This window comes from Neopsephotus bourkii, unplaced genomic scaffold, assembly GCF_033783945.1.
Source record: "Neopsephotus bourkii isolate Nb327-2 ecotype Australia unplaced genomic scaffold, CSIRO-AGI_Nbou_v1 NB_1663, whole genome shotgun sequence".
NCBI lineage: Eukaryota > Metazoa > Chordata > Aves > Psittaciformes > Psittacidae > Neopsephotus > Neopsephotus bourkii.
In genome coordinates, this window is record NW_026902137.1 from 5,052,376 (window position 1) to 5,068,463 (window position 16,088).

At 41.0% G+C, this 16,088-nt stretch overlaps 1 protein-coding gene across 4 annotated transcripts in view; it reads left to right on the forward strand.

Moving 5' to 3' along the window:
- Positions 1-2,395: 2,395 nt before the first annotated feature.
- BCAS1 (brain enriched myelin associated protein 1) overlaps positions 2,396-16,088 on the forward strand; it is a 47,561-nt gene continuing 33,868 nt past the window's right edge. For all 4 annotated transcript variants that reach the window (XM_061375532.1, XM_061375534.1, XM_061375533.1 and 1 more), the window contains exons 1-3: positions 2,396-2,469; positions 2,575-2,656; positions 11,548-12,104. In XM_061375532.1, coding sequence (XP_061231516.1) covers positions 2,401-2,469; positions 2,575-2,656; positions 11,548-12,104 — 708 coding nt within the window. In that variant the 5' untranslated portion in view covers positions 2,396-2,400. The remainder of the gene's footprint in view (positions 2,470-2,574; positions 2,657-11,547; positions 12,105-16,088) is intronic.

Consider the following 16,088-nt stretch of genomic DNA (forward strand, 5'->3'; position numbering starts at 1 on the left):
CTGTGTGTGTTTTATTTCAGTGAGAATTGTAAACTCAATGGTAGAAAATGGGTAATCTCTCCTAGAGCAAAATATGACATAGATTGGAGCCTGTGATCTCTGCTCTGCATTAGTTAACTTACTTGATGTGAGCAGAGGTGCACCAACAGGAAACTGGGGTAACTGAGAATCAAGCTACACATCATTGTCAAAATAAATAAAGAAATTAAAGATGAATTTTCTTCTCTTGCTCCCTTCAGATAAGCACTGATTTTACAGCACATGTGAAAAAGGAAGCACGTAACCTGCAAATATTCCATCCTCTGCTTAAGTTGTCTCCTGGCATAAACCAGGCGGCCCTGTGAATGGAAAACAAAAGTAAATCCTCCAGATCCAAGCAGATACTAAATTTACCATCGAGACTAAGCAGTAGGATTTGAATCTTGTCTTCTTCTCTTCCGATAGGATAATACTTAAAGTTGCTAGGAAACGGAATTACATAGCAAGGACAAGAGGCCATTGTACATCCATGGGGAAGCATTGGCTGTTTTCCACCATAAATCAGAAGTTCTGATTTATAGTGGAAATATCAGCTGAGAAGATAAAATCCCTGTAAAATAACTGCACTCTGAAATCAAGGCTCAGCCTTACAGCCACTATTTATGCAGTGATTCTCAGCAGTGCACGACTGCATTTCATGTTTCAGCATCAGTGAGGGCCATTCAGTGTCCAGCACGGCATTAGGCATTTAGCAGAGAACAATACCCATCTCTGGAGAGAGGCCCAGCTTGGATTTCACGTCAGCTAGGATGCAGCATGAAATAGAAACCAGATCTGGACCATCCCTGTAAAGCAGAGGTTTGTAGATCGGGGTTAGGAAAAACCCACAACCAGCCTGAGCTCTGTAAAGAGTAACTGGAAGCAGACACTTGAGGCTGAAAGGAGAGCTGCCCCCCTTCTTGCATTCAAATTCTACTGAACGCAATTTAGCAAAACTACTCTTTTCCTTTAACTAAAATTCCCCAAAAGTTGCTCTCATCCATACCTCTGCAGCTTCACTAATATGCACTGGCATAAACCAGAGCTACAGTAAACCAGAAGGGCACTTAGTACCTATAGCGGCTGTGCAGGACATCCAACAGGATGAGCACTGAGGCTGGAGCTGACCCTCAACCTCTCTCTTTCAAGGTGTGGCTCAGAATAGTTTGTCCTTCTTGTTTGTGTATCTTTACCAGTATAGATACATATATATACTGAGCCAGTCAATAGGAAACTTCCTCTTGACTTCAACCTTGTTTGCCTGTCAACCATGTTGAAGGGAGCGTATTTGGTCCCAAAGAGTTCACAGTCCTAAAGCATAGCATATATATATATATAGGGTATATAAATGTATTTTTGATTAAGGGCGAAAGAAAAGGAAAAAGAAAGAAAAAAACACTAACCAACAGGTTTATGTATACTTGTACATAGGAAAGAGGCTAAAATTGAATCAAACTCATTGCTCCTGAAATGAAGTTGAAAGAAATCAGAACAGTTTCACCAAGTGCTGAATAATCTAATGGACTAATAGTAAATAACTAGATAAAGTTATGCTTGGACTGCAGTCAGAGCTGTGACTCCAGAGGTATGAACATAAGCAAGCCATTTGAAACTGACTACCTTGGGTATCAGTAGTGCTGCACCTGTGGCAACACAAGATGCTTGAAAAACACATCCAGGATCATGGATGATGGTGCCTGGTTCAACTTGTTGCTGACCTGCTACAGCTGCAGTCTTGGCAGCATTCAAACTGGCCAAGGAAATGTATCTCAGTTACTTGTGTGAGCTGCAGCTGACCGGTAAGGCCACCAAGAGCAGGACAAACACTTCCGAAGCCACAGGAGAATTTCCCCCAGAGAATTTGTTATACATAGCTGCAGGACACACAGGACCCAGTTTTACATGATGAATTTACGTGCTACCTCTTTTCTCTCTCTTTTTCTTTTTAATGGAAACCAACCAAACATATAAAACCTCACCAAGACACTGTGATTTATTAATCTATTTTGGTCTTTTTCACCTTATTCTGCTACTAACTCCATGTTACTATCTGATCAGTCTTAATGGATGATGCAGGTGTGATTGCACACCATTTTCCTCAACAAACAAGGAAAGTTTGTTAGGTTGTACCGGGTTTGGTGAGCAGCTGAGAGCCCCTATGCATAATTGGGTTGTGTAAGGATGGTCGGTGCAGCCTTGTGACTATAAGGGCAGGTGCCTTGGGGAAAGCAGGTGGGGTATACTAGAAATTGAAGCAGTCTGTCTTCATTGGCTGGCTCTTAATTTGAGTTAGGCAGGAAAATCATATGTATGTGAAAGAAAAGGCTGTTTGAGGGTTGGTTGATTATTTTTTTTTCCCCTCTCTTCCATCTTTCAGGAGCTATGGGGAATACAGTCAGCATCTCAGAGAGAACTGAAGAAGACAATACATGCACAGTAAAGAGCTATCAGGTAAACAAGAGCTTTCCACTCTGCATATACCTGGTTATTGCACATTGTAATTTTCAAATCCTATTATGTACCCAGTCCTAAGAACTGTGTTTTTTGCTATTTCAGGCTCTATCTGAATCTCCTGACAATATCAAGAATGGATCTGTTGCATTTGTTCAGGCTCATTGTCCTGCAATGAATGGTGAAGGTATGTACTTGGTGGATGTTTGTACGTATTTTGCCACAAGACAGGCAGAGAGAGGTTTATGCTGGAGCAGTAATAAATACTGATGCATGGTCTCAAATTAAGACAAGCCCATGTAACAGCTCTTCCTCATGGATCAGCATGTGTGGCTTTTCAGAAGCCTGAAAGCTTAAAGATAATGAATGGTGAAACAGGAAAACATTTCTCAAGTCCTCTGGTTAACTGTTGTGACTGAAGTGTATGTGCTGTTGGTCAGGCTGCTCTGCTTTGCCAAACCCTTCTCTGGTCACAGCGGCAGCAACTCTGGGGCTATACAGAGACCAGGCTGTTATTTGGAGAGCCACTGCAAATATTCTGTTTATAAAAGAAATCAGTAGTGTGCTCTGGACTTAAGGCTCTATCCCCAAATTGCCTATTAATGATGCCTAAAGACAGGTTTCTACAAAGATTTGCAGAAACTGAGTATTTTGGTATGGATAGAGAAGGTAAAACAGTAATGGGACAGGCAAATTACTATTGTCACATTGCTCTGCTAACACTGATCTGCTTACCAATGAACCTCACTTGGTTCAAATTTCATAAGGAGCTTGACAAAGGCACTTCAAGGGATGCCTGAGATTGGCACAGCAGCTCATTCTGCTGCTCTGCCATGATTCTGAGGGGTGACCCAGGCTGTTACAACATTGAGCGTAGCAAATGGTGATGAAATCATGCAAGCCCAAAACCAATGTGATAGTGTAAATTATTAAAATCCCAGAGTAACAGTGTATTGAGATGACAAAGGGAATAAGGGAGTAGGAAGCTGTTGGAGGGGGGAATGTGACTTCTTTTAGTGTCTGCAATAAAAGGCATCCTTCTGACATGTTCTGTGTGCACTCAGCCTTCTGGGGGTGGCTTGAGCAGTTTAATAAAAGGATGTTTTTCAAAATTCTTTGCCAGCTGGTTACAAAAACTGAAATAAAACTTAAAATCCAGATCCTCGCTACATGTTCTCATCCCCAAGTTTGCACAGTCTTAAAAGCCACCTCTACACTTCTGTTGTGACACCACAGTTCTGATCCTTTTGGTAGCAATTTCAACAGATGCTATGATAGAATGTGAGCACCTTTTTGTTCATCTAAACGTTTCCATCTTGTTCTGACTTCTTGTCCTGTGTTCCTGAGTCGGTGCATGGCTTTGATTTCAAAGATACCAAACAATTATTTGTTAAGAACTAAATACATATAGGGATGTGATTTTCTGTCCTGTTTGTCACTTAGAAAAAGTGCTTGGCTGGGGAAAGTACTGTAAGGAGGTAGGCATTATACCTGTAGGGATGCTGTTCTAGACCTCTAGAGTTTTGTCACTTCTGATCCTAAGCTGGTCCTTAATGGTACCTTTCATATATAGAAATCTACATTGCAGTCATTTTAGAAGTGATAGTCCTTCCTGAAGAGAGCAGAGCATGTCTAATCTGCAGGGAAATTTCATAAACAAAATATAACTGTGTGGACTGCCTGTGTTTGAGTTCTAGAGAATTTGGGGTACAGCACAGACATTTATAGAGGTGGGAATGCAAGCATGGCCTGACAGCATTATTACTAAAAGGTCAGTCCTATTTACCAGAATTTATTCAAACTGGGTCTCAAGACTAATGTTGTAACCCTGACCACCCCTTTCCTGATGCTGTTATAGGATGTGTTAGATATTACTGAACTACTGCCAGGACAGGAAGAGGTTTTCAGGGGAGTGATGACTTGTTTCTCTTTCTTTTTATACTAATGAAATAAAATTGATATGGTTCTGCTAAATATGAACTGTGGGTGTTACTGTAGAAGTTGAATAGTTGGTGGGGGCATGTGTAAATCATTACTCAGTAAGAGAATCCTGTTTCAGACCTAGCTGGGTGGTGTTCAGAGCAGGACAGCAAATGGGGTTTTGAGTGATCACACCCGGGGCAGGATGGACCCTGGGCTGCCCATGGAAAGGTGCCTGTGAGCAGCTGAGCCTCACTTCCAGTGCTGATGTCCTTAACATCTGGTGTGAACTACATGGCCTGAGCATTAAAAATTTGTCTCCAAGTAGTTTTGAGATGGTATCTCCACTTACTCACGGGCAATTGCTCCCATGTGTGTCTCTCCTCACCTTTCAGTGCCTCATTAATTTCACCTTGCATACCTTGTTGGCTTTGGAGCCTTTTTGAGCAGCATTCAGGCAGCATCCATTTGGAGCACTGAAGTGAAGTAAGGCACCTCTGCAGATTCAGCCACATTAATTTTGCCATTCTTTGCCTTGTGTTGGTTTTTTTTCTGTTTTCAGACTACAATAAAAACCAACAATTCCGTCCAATCTCTGTAAAGAAAAAAATCACTGTTTTATTTAAGAGAACCCTCTCAGCCTGTTACATCCATTTGAAAAATCTAAGCTTAGGTGCAAATAATCAAAGACTGGTATGGCAGTATGCAGATGGTACTGATTACAGTTCAGAATCTCTGTTCCATGGCTAATTTTCTAATGCCATCTCGCTATAATAAGTCAGTTTAAACAGTTGCCTACTAGAAAATAAAAGCTTGTAGCTGTATTTCTGCTAGTGTAAACCAGGAATGCTCTGGGAAGCAAATAAAAGCCACAGGATTTACATTGTCTGAAGACCTAGAAAATAAGTGCACATTTTACTCTTACTACATAAAATGAAGCATATGGCATTGTTTTACTTAAATGGATTACTAAATTAATGTAATTACTAAATCAGCTTAAGTAGCAAGTTGAAGAATTGGACTGTCCTGTGTTGATATTACTTCGATTTTAACTTTATTAATGTTTAAAAAGCAGTTAAAATCATTAACTGTTTAGATATCACTGCAGTCTCACTGGTTTCTGTAATGTAATCAAGGTCCTGGTCCAATAAAAGTGCAAGGGATGTTTGGAGGTGGAAGTTACTCCTATAGAGAATGTAGTTGATAGCCTTTATAAAATGAAATAGTGCAAGGACTAGTACTGTTATTATTTAATAGTCATGAAGTGAGCACTTCTGGAGAAGACAAAACGGCTGCAAAAAAGCAAGTGAAGCAAGAGGATTTTATTAATAATGTGATATGTTTGTGGTCTTTGTCTGGTTAGTTTGCATTTCTGTGATTGCCAGTGATCTGACCATGTGCTGTGCATTAAGTGGTATAGTTGATAAATGAGTCTACGAAATCTATATCTGTTAATATAATGAGAAAAGAATCCAGAGAGTTAACTTAATCTGACCAGAGGAAGTAATGTTATTTGGAAGAGCCCCATCACCATCTGCTTCACATCTGGGTGAGCAGATTGGTGACTGGTTCCCTGTGTTTGCTGCTTCTCCTCAAAAAGGCTGACAGATCTGTGGACTTGGGGATTCTTTCCATGACTTGCCTTTCCTGCTCCTATTGATTATCAGGGCTGCAGACATTGCACATCCACCTTCTTCTCCTGTAATGCCATTTAAAGAGTAGTGGTGCCCTTACTGCTACCTTGTGATGTGTTGTTTTGCAAGCAAATGGAGAGCAAACTTGATCCTGGCTTTTCTTAATGTTTTCTGTTTCCTTTGTTGAACTTTAATACAAGTATCTGTTGGACAGCAGGTAAAGGGAAGACCACCAGAACTAAAAGCCATGTACCTCTGAGATTTGCACTATGCAGAACAGAAATGTATCAGGAGGACAAAATGGGACAATTTTTGTTTGTTATTTAGGTGGTAATCACATGCAGATTAAAACAATGACCTGCTTATAAAAAGGAAAGATTACACAAGGAAGAAAAAGCTCAGTTTAAGATGCAGCTCCTTTGTTCTAGAGGATAAATCTGAGTAAGCAAATTCTGCTACTAGCCAGTATCTAGCAGATATCAGTGTATTGCAATAACTCTATGTGCCTGTAAGGTGTGAAACACAGTGCATTGTAGTCTGCTGGGTTTGTGGGGTTTCTATTTTAAAGGGTGATTACTATTCCTGCTATTTTTCTTCTCTGGTTTCCATTCATTTTGGTAAATGAGTTAGGTAAATAACGATGCTAGTTAACTTAGTGAAACACAATTCTTCTTAGAGCATAAATGTACAGTCAATTTTATTTGCTGGAAGTAGTCAAGCAAGACTGTGGAAGAATATTAGTATGTCTTTTCTTTTTTAAGAAAAGGGGGAAATGTCTTATTTTGAATTTTCTAATGCTTCTGAAAACTCGGTTATTCACTCTTGTCACAAGTATTTGGGGAGTCTCCCCAGCAAACATGAGGTATATTTAAAGATCTGAAAATTCTACAGCTATTAGAGCATTATGACACCAACTCAGTTCTAAATAATGGAAGGAAAAAATAACTTATGCTACACCTATAAAATTACCAGAAATTTAAAAACTCACTCTTTGTTGCTGTTTAGATTTTTAAGGCTAGTACTTGCTGCAGTAATTCATTCACGGCTATTGTAATTCATTGTGCTGGCTTACACTGATGGACTTCTTAGTGCCAACTGTTGCCTTGTAGGCCTTAATGGTTCCTTCATGGCCATTTATATCTATTGTCTCTATGATTATCTGAACTCTAGGGAACAAGCTAATGCTGTGGTACTATAATTACATTACTAAGCAAAATACCTTTTTCTAACTGGCTTGTATTCAAAATAGCCAAAGCTACTAAAACCATTTTGTAGCTGGTTATTTTTTTCTACTGACAAATGTAAAAACATTTTCTCCTGGCATTTCTTTTCTGTCATGTTCCCATACTGGTGGCCTACAGGAAGAGATGTCTGTGCTGAAGACCTTGCCAATTCAACTTGTCCCTCACTCAACAGCTAAAAATTACTTGCACTATGAAAGAGTCAGGATAAATGGCAGGAGGTGAAAAGCTGCCAGGATAAGGCATCACAGGACCTTATTTTACCTGTTTCCTATGTGTAAGTATTAGACATGGGGCTGAATATAACTGCTGAAACCAGACTAACAATCAAAGGCTAAGGAAAAGGAGCATGTTTTAAGAAAGCAAGGATTTAACTTGGGCAAATTGAGCGTCAAAAATAGACACTGAGTACGTGGCTTAGGCTGTTGCCAGGTGTACAAAGAGCAAACTAAGATTCAGAGAAAGCCAGGAGTGGGGAAGGCAGTCTGGAAGTGCTGGACAGAAATGATCTTGGTCCCACTTGAGGGAGTTTGGCTGCCATCTGTTCTGTGCACCAGACTGAAGTCTGGTTATATTCCCACTGATTAGCAAAAGCAAATCAGCTGAAAAAAGCTTGGTTAGCATTTTTATTTGTGTTGGACTGGTGGCTCTGAACTTCCTTTCATGTCAGTTGCATCCTCGGTATTCTATCCCCATCTGATGTTCCCTCTGGTTGAGTGCTGCGTCTTGATCCCAAACCCATGGGAAATAGGTGCTTCACTGCTAGCACTCTACACTGATGCTTTGAGCAATGCTGCCTGTCCATGGGGTCTGAGCACCCTGGGTCCCATAGCGAAAGAAATAGTTCCGCAGCTCACATGGTCATCTTGAAGCCTGTGCTCACCGTAAGGCTTTGTCTGTTATAATATTTTATCTGCTGGCTCTGTTTGTTAGAACCTAAGCACTTGCTTTTCAAAATGCAGTGCTAATTCTGCAGACTTGGTCACATTCTGTGTCAGCAAACTTAGTGCTGTTCTTCATCCACAGCCTATGGAAGTGCTTAAAATGCTGAAGTCTAGGATACAAAAGGAAGGGGGAGAAAGTCTGTCAGCAATTACTTCTGAGCAGGGAAATGGTATTGACATAATACTGCACTAACCATTACTCTTTTCTGTAGAGTTTTTATTAAAGAAAAAATTGGTCTAATCTAGCAAATTTCAGAATAAATAGTCTTATTTTGCATATGCTCTTACAGAAGAGAGGATATGTGAGCCATAGCATTGCCTTTCAACATGCTGATAAAGTGGAGCTAAAGGAAGGACAAATCTGCACTGTGACTCTTATTAAATACCTGAAAAGGAAATGCCTGTGTAGTAGTAGCATGAAATGCAATCTTGCAGCAGTGCTGTAAATTGTATATTGATTTTAGTTTCAGAGCAGTTATTAACCTCATTAAGTGAGCAGCTTTGATCTACTTGCAGAGCTGGCCTAGAATTTAGGATATTTTGTTTCTATCCTTAATTCTGCCCCTGGAATGTGGAATAACTTTGGGAAGAATGGCACATCTGTGTCTCTAAAAACAAAAAAATCATGCACTTTTCATCCAAGTACTGCCATTTCAAAGCCCTTCTCCTTCACAGCTTGCTGGGAATACAGCAATGAATATGAGTCAAGTTCTTGTGTTCATCCCACCACGGCAGCATCTCCTTTCTGGTGGTGGGATCTGCATTGCCTGGTGTCTGAGCAGAAACAGTTTGAACTGTTTTGACACAGGAGACATGCTGCAGAGCTCATGCTGGTGATATTTTCCAGGTCTTTCATTCCTTCCATGATAATTAGAGATAAAAAGAGCTTGATAGGTTCATGAGCTGCTTTTCGGTTGGTTGGTTTTCTTAATGATGAGTTTATATTCCTATTTTTATACTAAAGGCAGTTTTCCCGTGCATTTTTTTATCTGTTACATAAAGCAGAAGTTTAGCATCTATTACAATTATTTTCCAATTGATACTGTTTCTGCTTTCTTTAGCTGGGGAAGGGTTTGCTTTTTGCTTCCTTCCCAAGTTTCCAACTATAATTAGAACTTAGTGCTTTCATGTAGTACTACAGGAGACTTAGGAAACTATAACTGATACTTAGTGGCCTTGACTGAAGAGCTGAATAGGTTGTTGGGCAGCTACTTATTTGTACCTTTTCTTTGCATGTCAGTACACTGAAATGTACTCACGAAATATTGCAGAATATTGTTGTCAAAGGGTCTTGCCAGTGTGAGTTGTTTTCTCACATAAACAGCAACAGAGAGAATCCAGGGGAAGAAATTTTCTCTATTAGAGTGCACACAAAGGAATAAAAATCTATTTACCTGGATAGAACAGCTTGTACTGAGGCACTCTGGTTCCTTTGTGTGCTTGAATGTGACCAAAACATAATAAGAAAGCAAATGTCATGTTAAGGTTAGAAGTGAAGTTAGGAGCCAGCTCCCCAGCAGCTGGTAAAATGCAGGCTGCAATTGGGTGCTGCCACCACAGCCCTTGATTTGTCCCCTCTTTTGCTGCTGCCAGTGTTTCAGTCAAGTCACTTGAGGTTCATGCTGGCGCTTTTCACCTCTATGGTTTATGGAAGCTCCCACCTTTTGCTAGTCAGGACCAGCCCTGAGCTGTGAAGCAAGAGTCTAGCAGGGATGCTCAGTCACAGTTAAGGCTGTGAGGAAGAGGATGTCACAGCTGAATGCTGGATCTCTATTCTTCATTCCCCAGGGACATGACCAGGGACTCTGGGTGCTGCCGCAGGACAGTATCAAAGGGATGCAGGGATGTGTTATACAGCATCTGCTGATGTTTGTGTGGTGTTATGCAAAATCCTTCAGGGGGTGGAACACTGGGATAATTCAGCTGTGAAGAGCTGAGGGGTAGTATTGAAAGCTGTGATCTACAGATATTCTGCTTTCCTTACCTTAAAAAGGAAACTGAACATTGCAGGTCTGTGCTGTGAAAGGCAGGTGTTTGAATCAGGATGTGTTGGCATCTGGGGTTTTATTGCTGTTAAAGTAAAATGTGAAGGCATAATATTGACTAGACTATTGCAATTATCATTTGAAATAATTTCAATTTTCCACCAAACCTGTCAATTTTAAAATTGTAATTTAGCAAGTCAGTTTGAGACTGTCAGGTTTTCACTTATAATGAAGCTCATCTACATCCATCCTTGAAATCTGTGGTGCTGATTGACAGGGAAATCAGATCTATATTCTAGTCAAAGTAGGGAAGAGAAGCTCATCTGAGGAGAAGCTATAAGGCTTACTTCTTGACAAGCCTCCTCTTGTTTACTGGGGTTTCACACCACATCATCTGTGATTCAGTCTCCCAGCCACAAAGCATATACAATGCTGTATTTTCTTGTCTCTTGTTTCTTTTGTCTTCTGTGAAGCAGGAGCCTTCTCCTGTCTGCATACAGAGTGTTGGGGACTTTCACCTCAGTTCTGTTATCAAAGTGCCATTGCAATATAAAATCATAGCATATACTTTTAAGATGAAAGATTTTTTCACATCTGAAGTGTGATTGTCAAGGGAAAATTATCTGTGAGAATTGGGGGGGGGGGGGGGAACGTGATTAATAGCAGTTTGTGGGTAAGAAGAGTCGGAAACACAAGGATAAGAAGCCTGGCTCAGATGTGATTTATAAGTATTCAAATCAGGCTTAAGCTAACCTGCAGACAATAGGGGTGTGCAAGCAGAAACTGCACTATGGAGAGCAGGCAACGAGGCAGAGTACTGGAAAAATGAATGAAATAAGTTATGACTGCAAAGCCCTGTGAGGAGTTTGGCAAGCCAGGAAACAAGATCAATCCCTGCAGTTTTCACTCTTTTTTTCCCATTCAGCTTTGACAGAGGAAAGCGTAATATATTAATATATAACTTTGTCTCAAGGTTTACCCTCACCTCACTTCTTTAATCTTTATTGGAAGCAAAATATCCTCAGCATGTCCACTGGGCTTAGCAGTCAAACACCTGGGCTGTTACCTGACTTTGGCAGTTAAGAGGGGACTGAAGACCATTAAACTTGCACTGACTTCAATGAGGAGTGACAGGGAAGAAAATCAGACAGGCAGGTCTGATCAGTGAGCGGCAGCTTGTATTTAGCAGAGGAAGACAAAGGGGTCTGTCAACAAGATGCACTCTGTGTAGTCCTCCCAGAGGCTCCACATATCCATTAGTTTATTAAAGAGTGAGATCTCCATAATTAATTGTACAACTGATATAACTCCTTTGCTGTGCTGGATAACTACAGCTCTATGCTTCTGTTTGTAGTGGATGCAAAGGCGAGTGTTGCACAGGATAATGTGGCCGTTTCTTCCCCCAAGACAATGGAGCAGAGCCTCGGGAGCGCTGCCAGCAGAGCTCTGCCATCTGCTACACCCCGCTCTGTCTTTGCGTTTGCCTGGGCTGTACCAGGGCGTACCGAAGATCCAGCTACAGATTCATCAGTTGGAGCGGGGAAACTTGATGTCAGCTCAGAGGCGCCCGGAGTGAACAAAGCACCAAGTGACAGCACGGAGGTTCCCCCAGCAGCTGGGTGGGAGGAAGGAGCACATAAAAACCTGACCCAGGCCCCGGTGGCACCATCCCTTCATGACATCGGTCTTGTGGCATCGGTGACACCTGAAGGAGAGGGTGCAGCTGCCTCAAAGCCAAAACAAGTAACCTTCTTTGACAGGATCTTCAAGCTGGAGAAGGGAAAGGAAAGGAGTAAAGCACAAATTGATACCCAGGAGGAAAGGCAGACTTCAGACTTTCCTGACGGGCACATCACAGTGAAAGAGGCTGCTGGATTACAGAGCACATCAAACAGTGTCCCACAGGGGAAGGCAAGTGCTTGAGTAGGAATATCCATTTCACTCCTAATGAAACCTCTTAGAAATATTACTAGCATAGGACACCGTAATGCCATAATGCTGTGTGACTGGGTCGGTGTTGCGGGGTGGCTGAATAGAGGTACGGGAGAGGAACCTAAAGCGGAGTGGGAATAGCTCTGATGTCTGCCTCATGACTAAATGCTGGCATCTGACCTCGAGTTTAAATTCACTTGTAATTCTCTGAAAGGTCTAGGCAAGATAGCTGTGTTCATGCTCTTTGACAGGATGATGAACAGCAGTCAGCTATGAGTGAGAAGTACCTGAAAGTAAAATTGTTTCTTGTGGTTTAGAAGCTTGGAGCTTGACCCTGGATGGTTTTACAGTAGTTCTCTTGCATGTTTTGTGCCATTTTTAAAATAGTCACTCTTCAGCAATAGCTGCTTGTTGCATGCCCTACATAACAGGGTAAGGAATATTATGCAGCAGCAATTTTTGCATTCTTAGCTATTGTAATCTTATTCTTTTTATAGTCAAGGAAACCTGGTCCCTTAGAATTGATTTTATGGGATGAGAATGTGATATAAGTAATTAACTTGCCTGAAAGCATGTTACTCAAAGGAGCTGAAAACAGACCTGGGTTTAGATTTTGCACTTCCTGCAAAGTTTGATATCAGCAGATATACTCTAGGATTAATTTTCAAGTAATTAACTATTGAAAAAAGTCCATCCTGCAGACAGGAATAAGTGTCATAACTTGTATTAGCTCTGCTGGAGAGGTGCCAGCAGGCACTAATTGGTGATCTACCTCAAATACTGTCCAATGCCAGGAGCAGTAGGGAGAAACTAGCTGCATGGCTCCCTCATCACAATCTGTAAATGCCATTTTAATAGTAACTGTGTTTGTTGGCCTTGTTCAGGCTTAAAAATAAGACTGCTGTATGATTGGTAATGCTTTGAATAGTGTTGAATGTAGTTCACAAGATGCTCACTGTTTGCACTGATGACTTTACAAGGTGTGCCCAAAAGTCTCTTCAATTTCAGTTCTATCTTGTCTCCTATCTTATGCGTCCTCCCATTTGAAGATCATATTTCTTACATAAATTGTAATATTTTTCTGAAGTCATTTGTAAGACTGAACAGTTGCATTTTTTTCACTATTGCCCTCCAGAAGCGGCACCCATCACTGGTATTTCAGACAGCTATATATGAGCATTTAAAGAGTCTGTAGTCTCAACCTAGCCAGCATACCAAGTCATTCACTACATAAACAGAACAGGGTGCATAATTCAGAATAAATAATCTATTCAGTGCATATTGATACTTCTGGCTACAGATTATAAGACTGAAGATTTTCAACATTGTCGATTCCTGCAGATATTTTTGAGTAACACACACAAAGAATAGCTTCTCCTGTGACTCACAAGAATTGTTACTCTTACAATTAAATGCAGAATTCATTATTTTCTATTTTGCCATGACTGCAAACTACAAAGCGCAAAAGGTCACAGTTTGTGCTGTTAAAGTAATAGTGAGACTCTAGTGGAATAGCAGTCTGATGAAGCTTTAACCACAAGTCAAACATTTGCTGGTAGCAAATAGTTATGTTGGGAAAGCTCAGCTAAGAACGTGTTTGTGACAAGCAATAGGACAAGGTAACCTAAGCCTTTTTCTGCCATTTCAAACAGATATTGGAAGCATTCTCTCAGATAAAGTTTTTTTTCTATCAATAATGCCTCACTTTCTCATTAGTTCTGAATCTCTGCTCCAGTCCTCAGCTTACATCTATCACATCCTGAACCTCGCTAATGGAAATGATCTGGAAATCCTGGGCACTCATCAGCTGTAGGGTGTGTTTGTTATGAGTGTGTTTGCAGGATCCTAGCCCACACAACAGCTTTTGACATGCTTGAGGACAGGTCTCCCATGTAACAACATTGCCTGTGTTTATATGTGTTCTTAAAGCTGTACCACAAAAAAAAAATCTTTTGAGGACTCAAAATCAGGTTTGAGTTGCTCAGAGTAAGTGAATGGCAGAACTGTATCACAGGAGAGAGTGAAATTGTAACCTTATCCTTAATTTTCTGGAGTATTTCTGTCTTTGATTCTTCAAATATGAAATGGGATGTTCAGCACAGAAGTTAAGGACCTTTTCTGGGAAAAATAAGGTCCCTTCCAACCCAAACCATTCTGTGATTAAGCACTGCTGATATGTTGTCAAACTAACTTTATTTCTAAAACAAAGTCTGTGGTTCTGCCTTGCAGCACAGTTGCCTTCTGTTCCCACTAAAGTTGCTGGTTCTCCTGTAGGATGCGTGAATGACCAAGTCTAATTTAATTGCTGTTACTGTAGTAACTACAGACTGTTACCAAATAATCATACTAAAAATCCAGATATTGCTGCCAACAATTTCTCCCCCCTCTTTTTGTTTTTTTGGTGGATTATGACTTGTAGTATCTGTAAAAGCTAAAAGGAAAGCAAAGCTTCCCTGAATTGAGTGCCAGCACAAAACAAACAGCATTGCTGGTAAGTAAGAGAGAGGCTCCACAGTTGTAGCTTAAGAGCTGCACAAACATTCTGTGTTTGGTGAACCACTCTTTATTTTTTGTGGTCCACAAAACTACATTCAGAGCACAGCATAATTAAAACAAGGACAGAATTCATGAATTCATGAAGCATTTACTATGTAAGCCAAAGAAAAGATAAATTATATGCCTGAAATGTTTCACTGAGCCATGATTCATACAGACAAAAGTGCTGGCAAGGATACGTTCTTTGGTATGTTTTTCTAATGACTGAACTGAAACTGCAGTGTAAGTATTTAAGATGGTTATTACCCCCAAATTTGGCTCCTCAGAGGAATGAACTGAACATTTACATGGTATCTGTTAACTTCTAATGCTGACTTGTTATTTCTAGTTTTCTTTCGCTATTTGCCTCTGGGGCTTTGCACAGTGTATTGTGCAGTGAGCTGCTGCAGAGGGAGGGGTTTATGGTTATTTGACTATGACTCTGAAAATGTGACACTGTAGGACTCCACATTATCTCTGCCTGATTTATATGCTGATGGCCTGAGTCTCTGCTCCTTGCTACAGCAGTATTCCCACGAAAGGCCAAGATCATAGCATCTATCAAAGTCCAGGTTTGAGTTCTCAGTCACTAATGGCAGCCTTAGCTTGGGAATCCTGGAGTAGGGCTCCTCATGCAGTAGTAGGCCATTACAAGACCCATTTGTGTTCTGCAAGTCAGAGCTCAGGGATTTTTTGATGGTGGTGTTATTCCTGTGCTCTGCATAGGCTGCAATAGGTTTCACTTTTTCAGGGCAAAGTGTGTTCCAGGGAGATACACTTGAACAACTAGTGTTACCAGAGGTGGTACCTGTCACCACTGCGGTTGTCCCAGGTGGTACCTGCTGCTAACTGCTCTTTGCTGCAGTACTGAGCCAAAAGATTCTTTCCTCCCAAACACAGTGCAGCCCACTACCAGAGCCTGGGCTTGTGTGTGTGAAAAAGGATGTCTGATAGCACCCACTAGTTGAGTTATGAAGCTGGTTTTATTTTGAAACATCTTCTGCCTCCTGCTTCTTTGGTCTCTTGCCTCATGCTTTTGTTGCCCCTTTATATCTGAAACAGAGCCAGCATTCTTCATATGACCCAGGCTCTCTAGATGGCATCTCTAGAAGCAGGGCTGCCAAAGCTGGCCTGGCCACGCATGTTCTGCATGGGACATATTGTTCTTGGAGCTATTCTGGCCTGTAACTGGCTGCTGGGTAAAGCGGTGTGTTAGACCCTTGTAAGAAACTTCTAAATAGCCTGTTGAAGCACTCTCAGCTGCTGTGCTGCGTTTCTTCCTGGGTAAACTTGGAAAACAGTGGGTGGAGAATTAGACAGAAGTCCATTCTTGCAAGTAAAACCTTGTGCATTTTAACTTCTTAAATGCTGATGGAGACTGACCACTCAGGCTTATCTTTCCTGATGACAAATTAGCCCTCTGAAGTT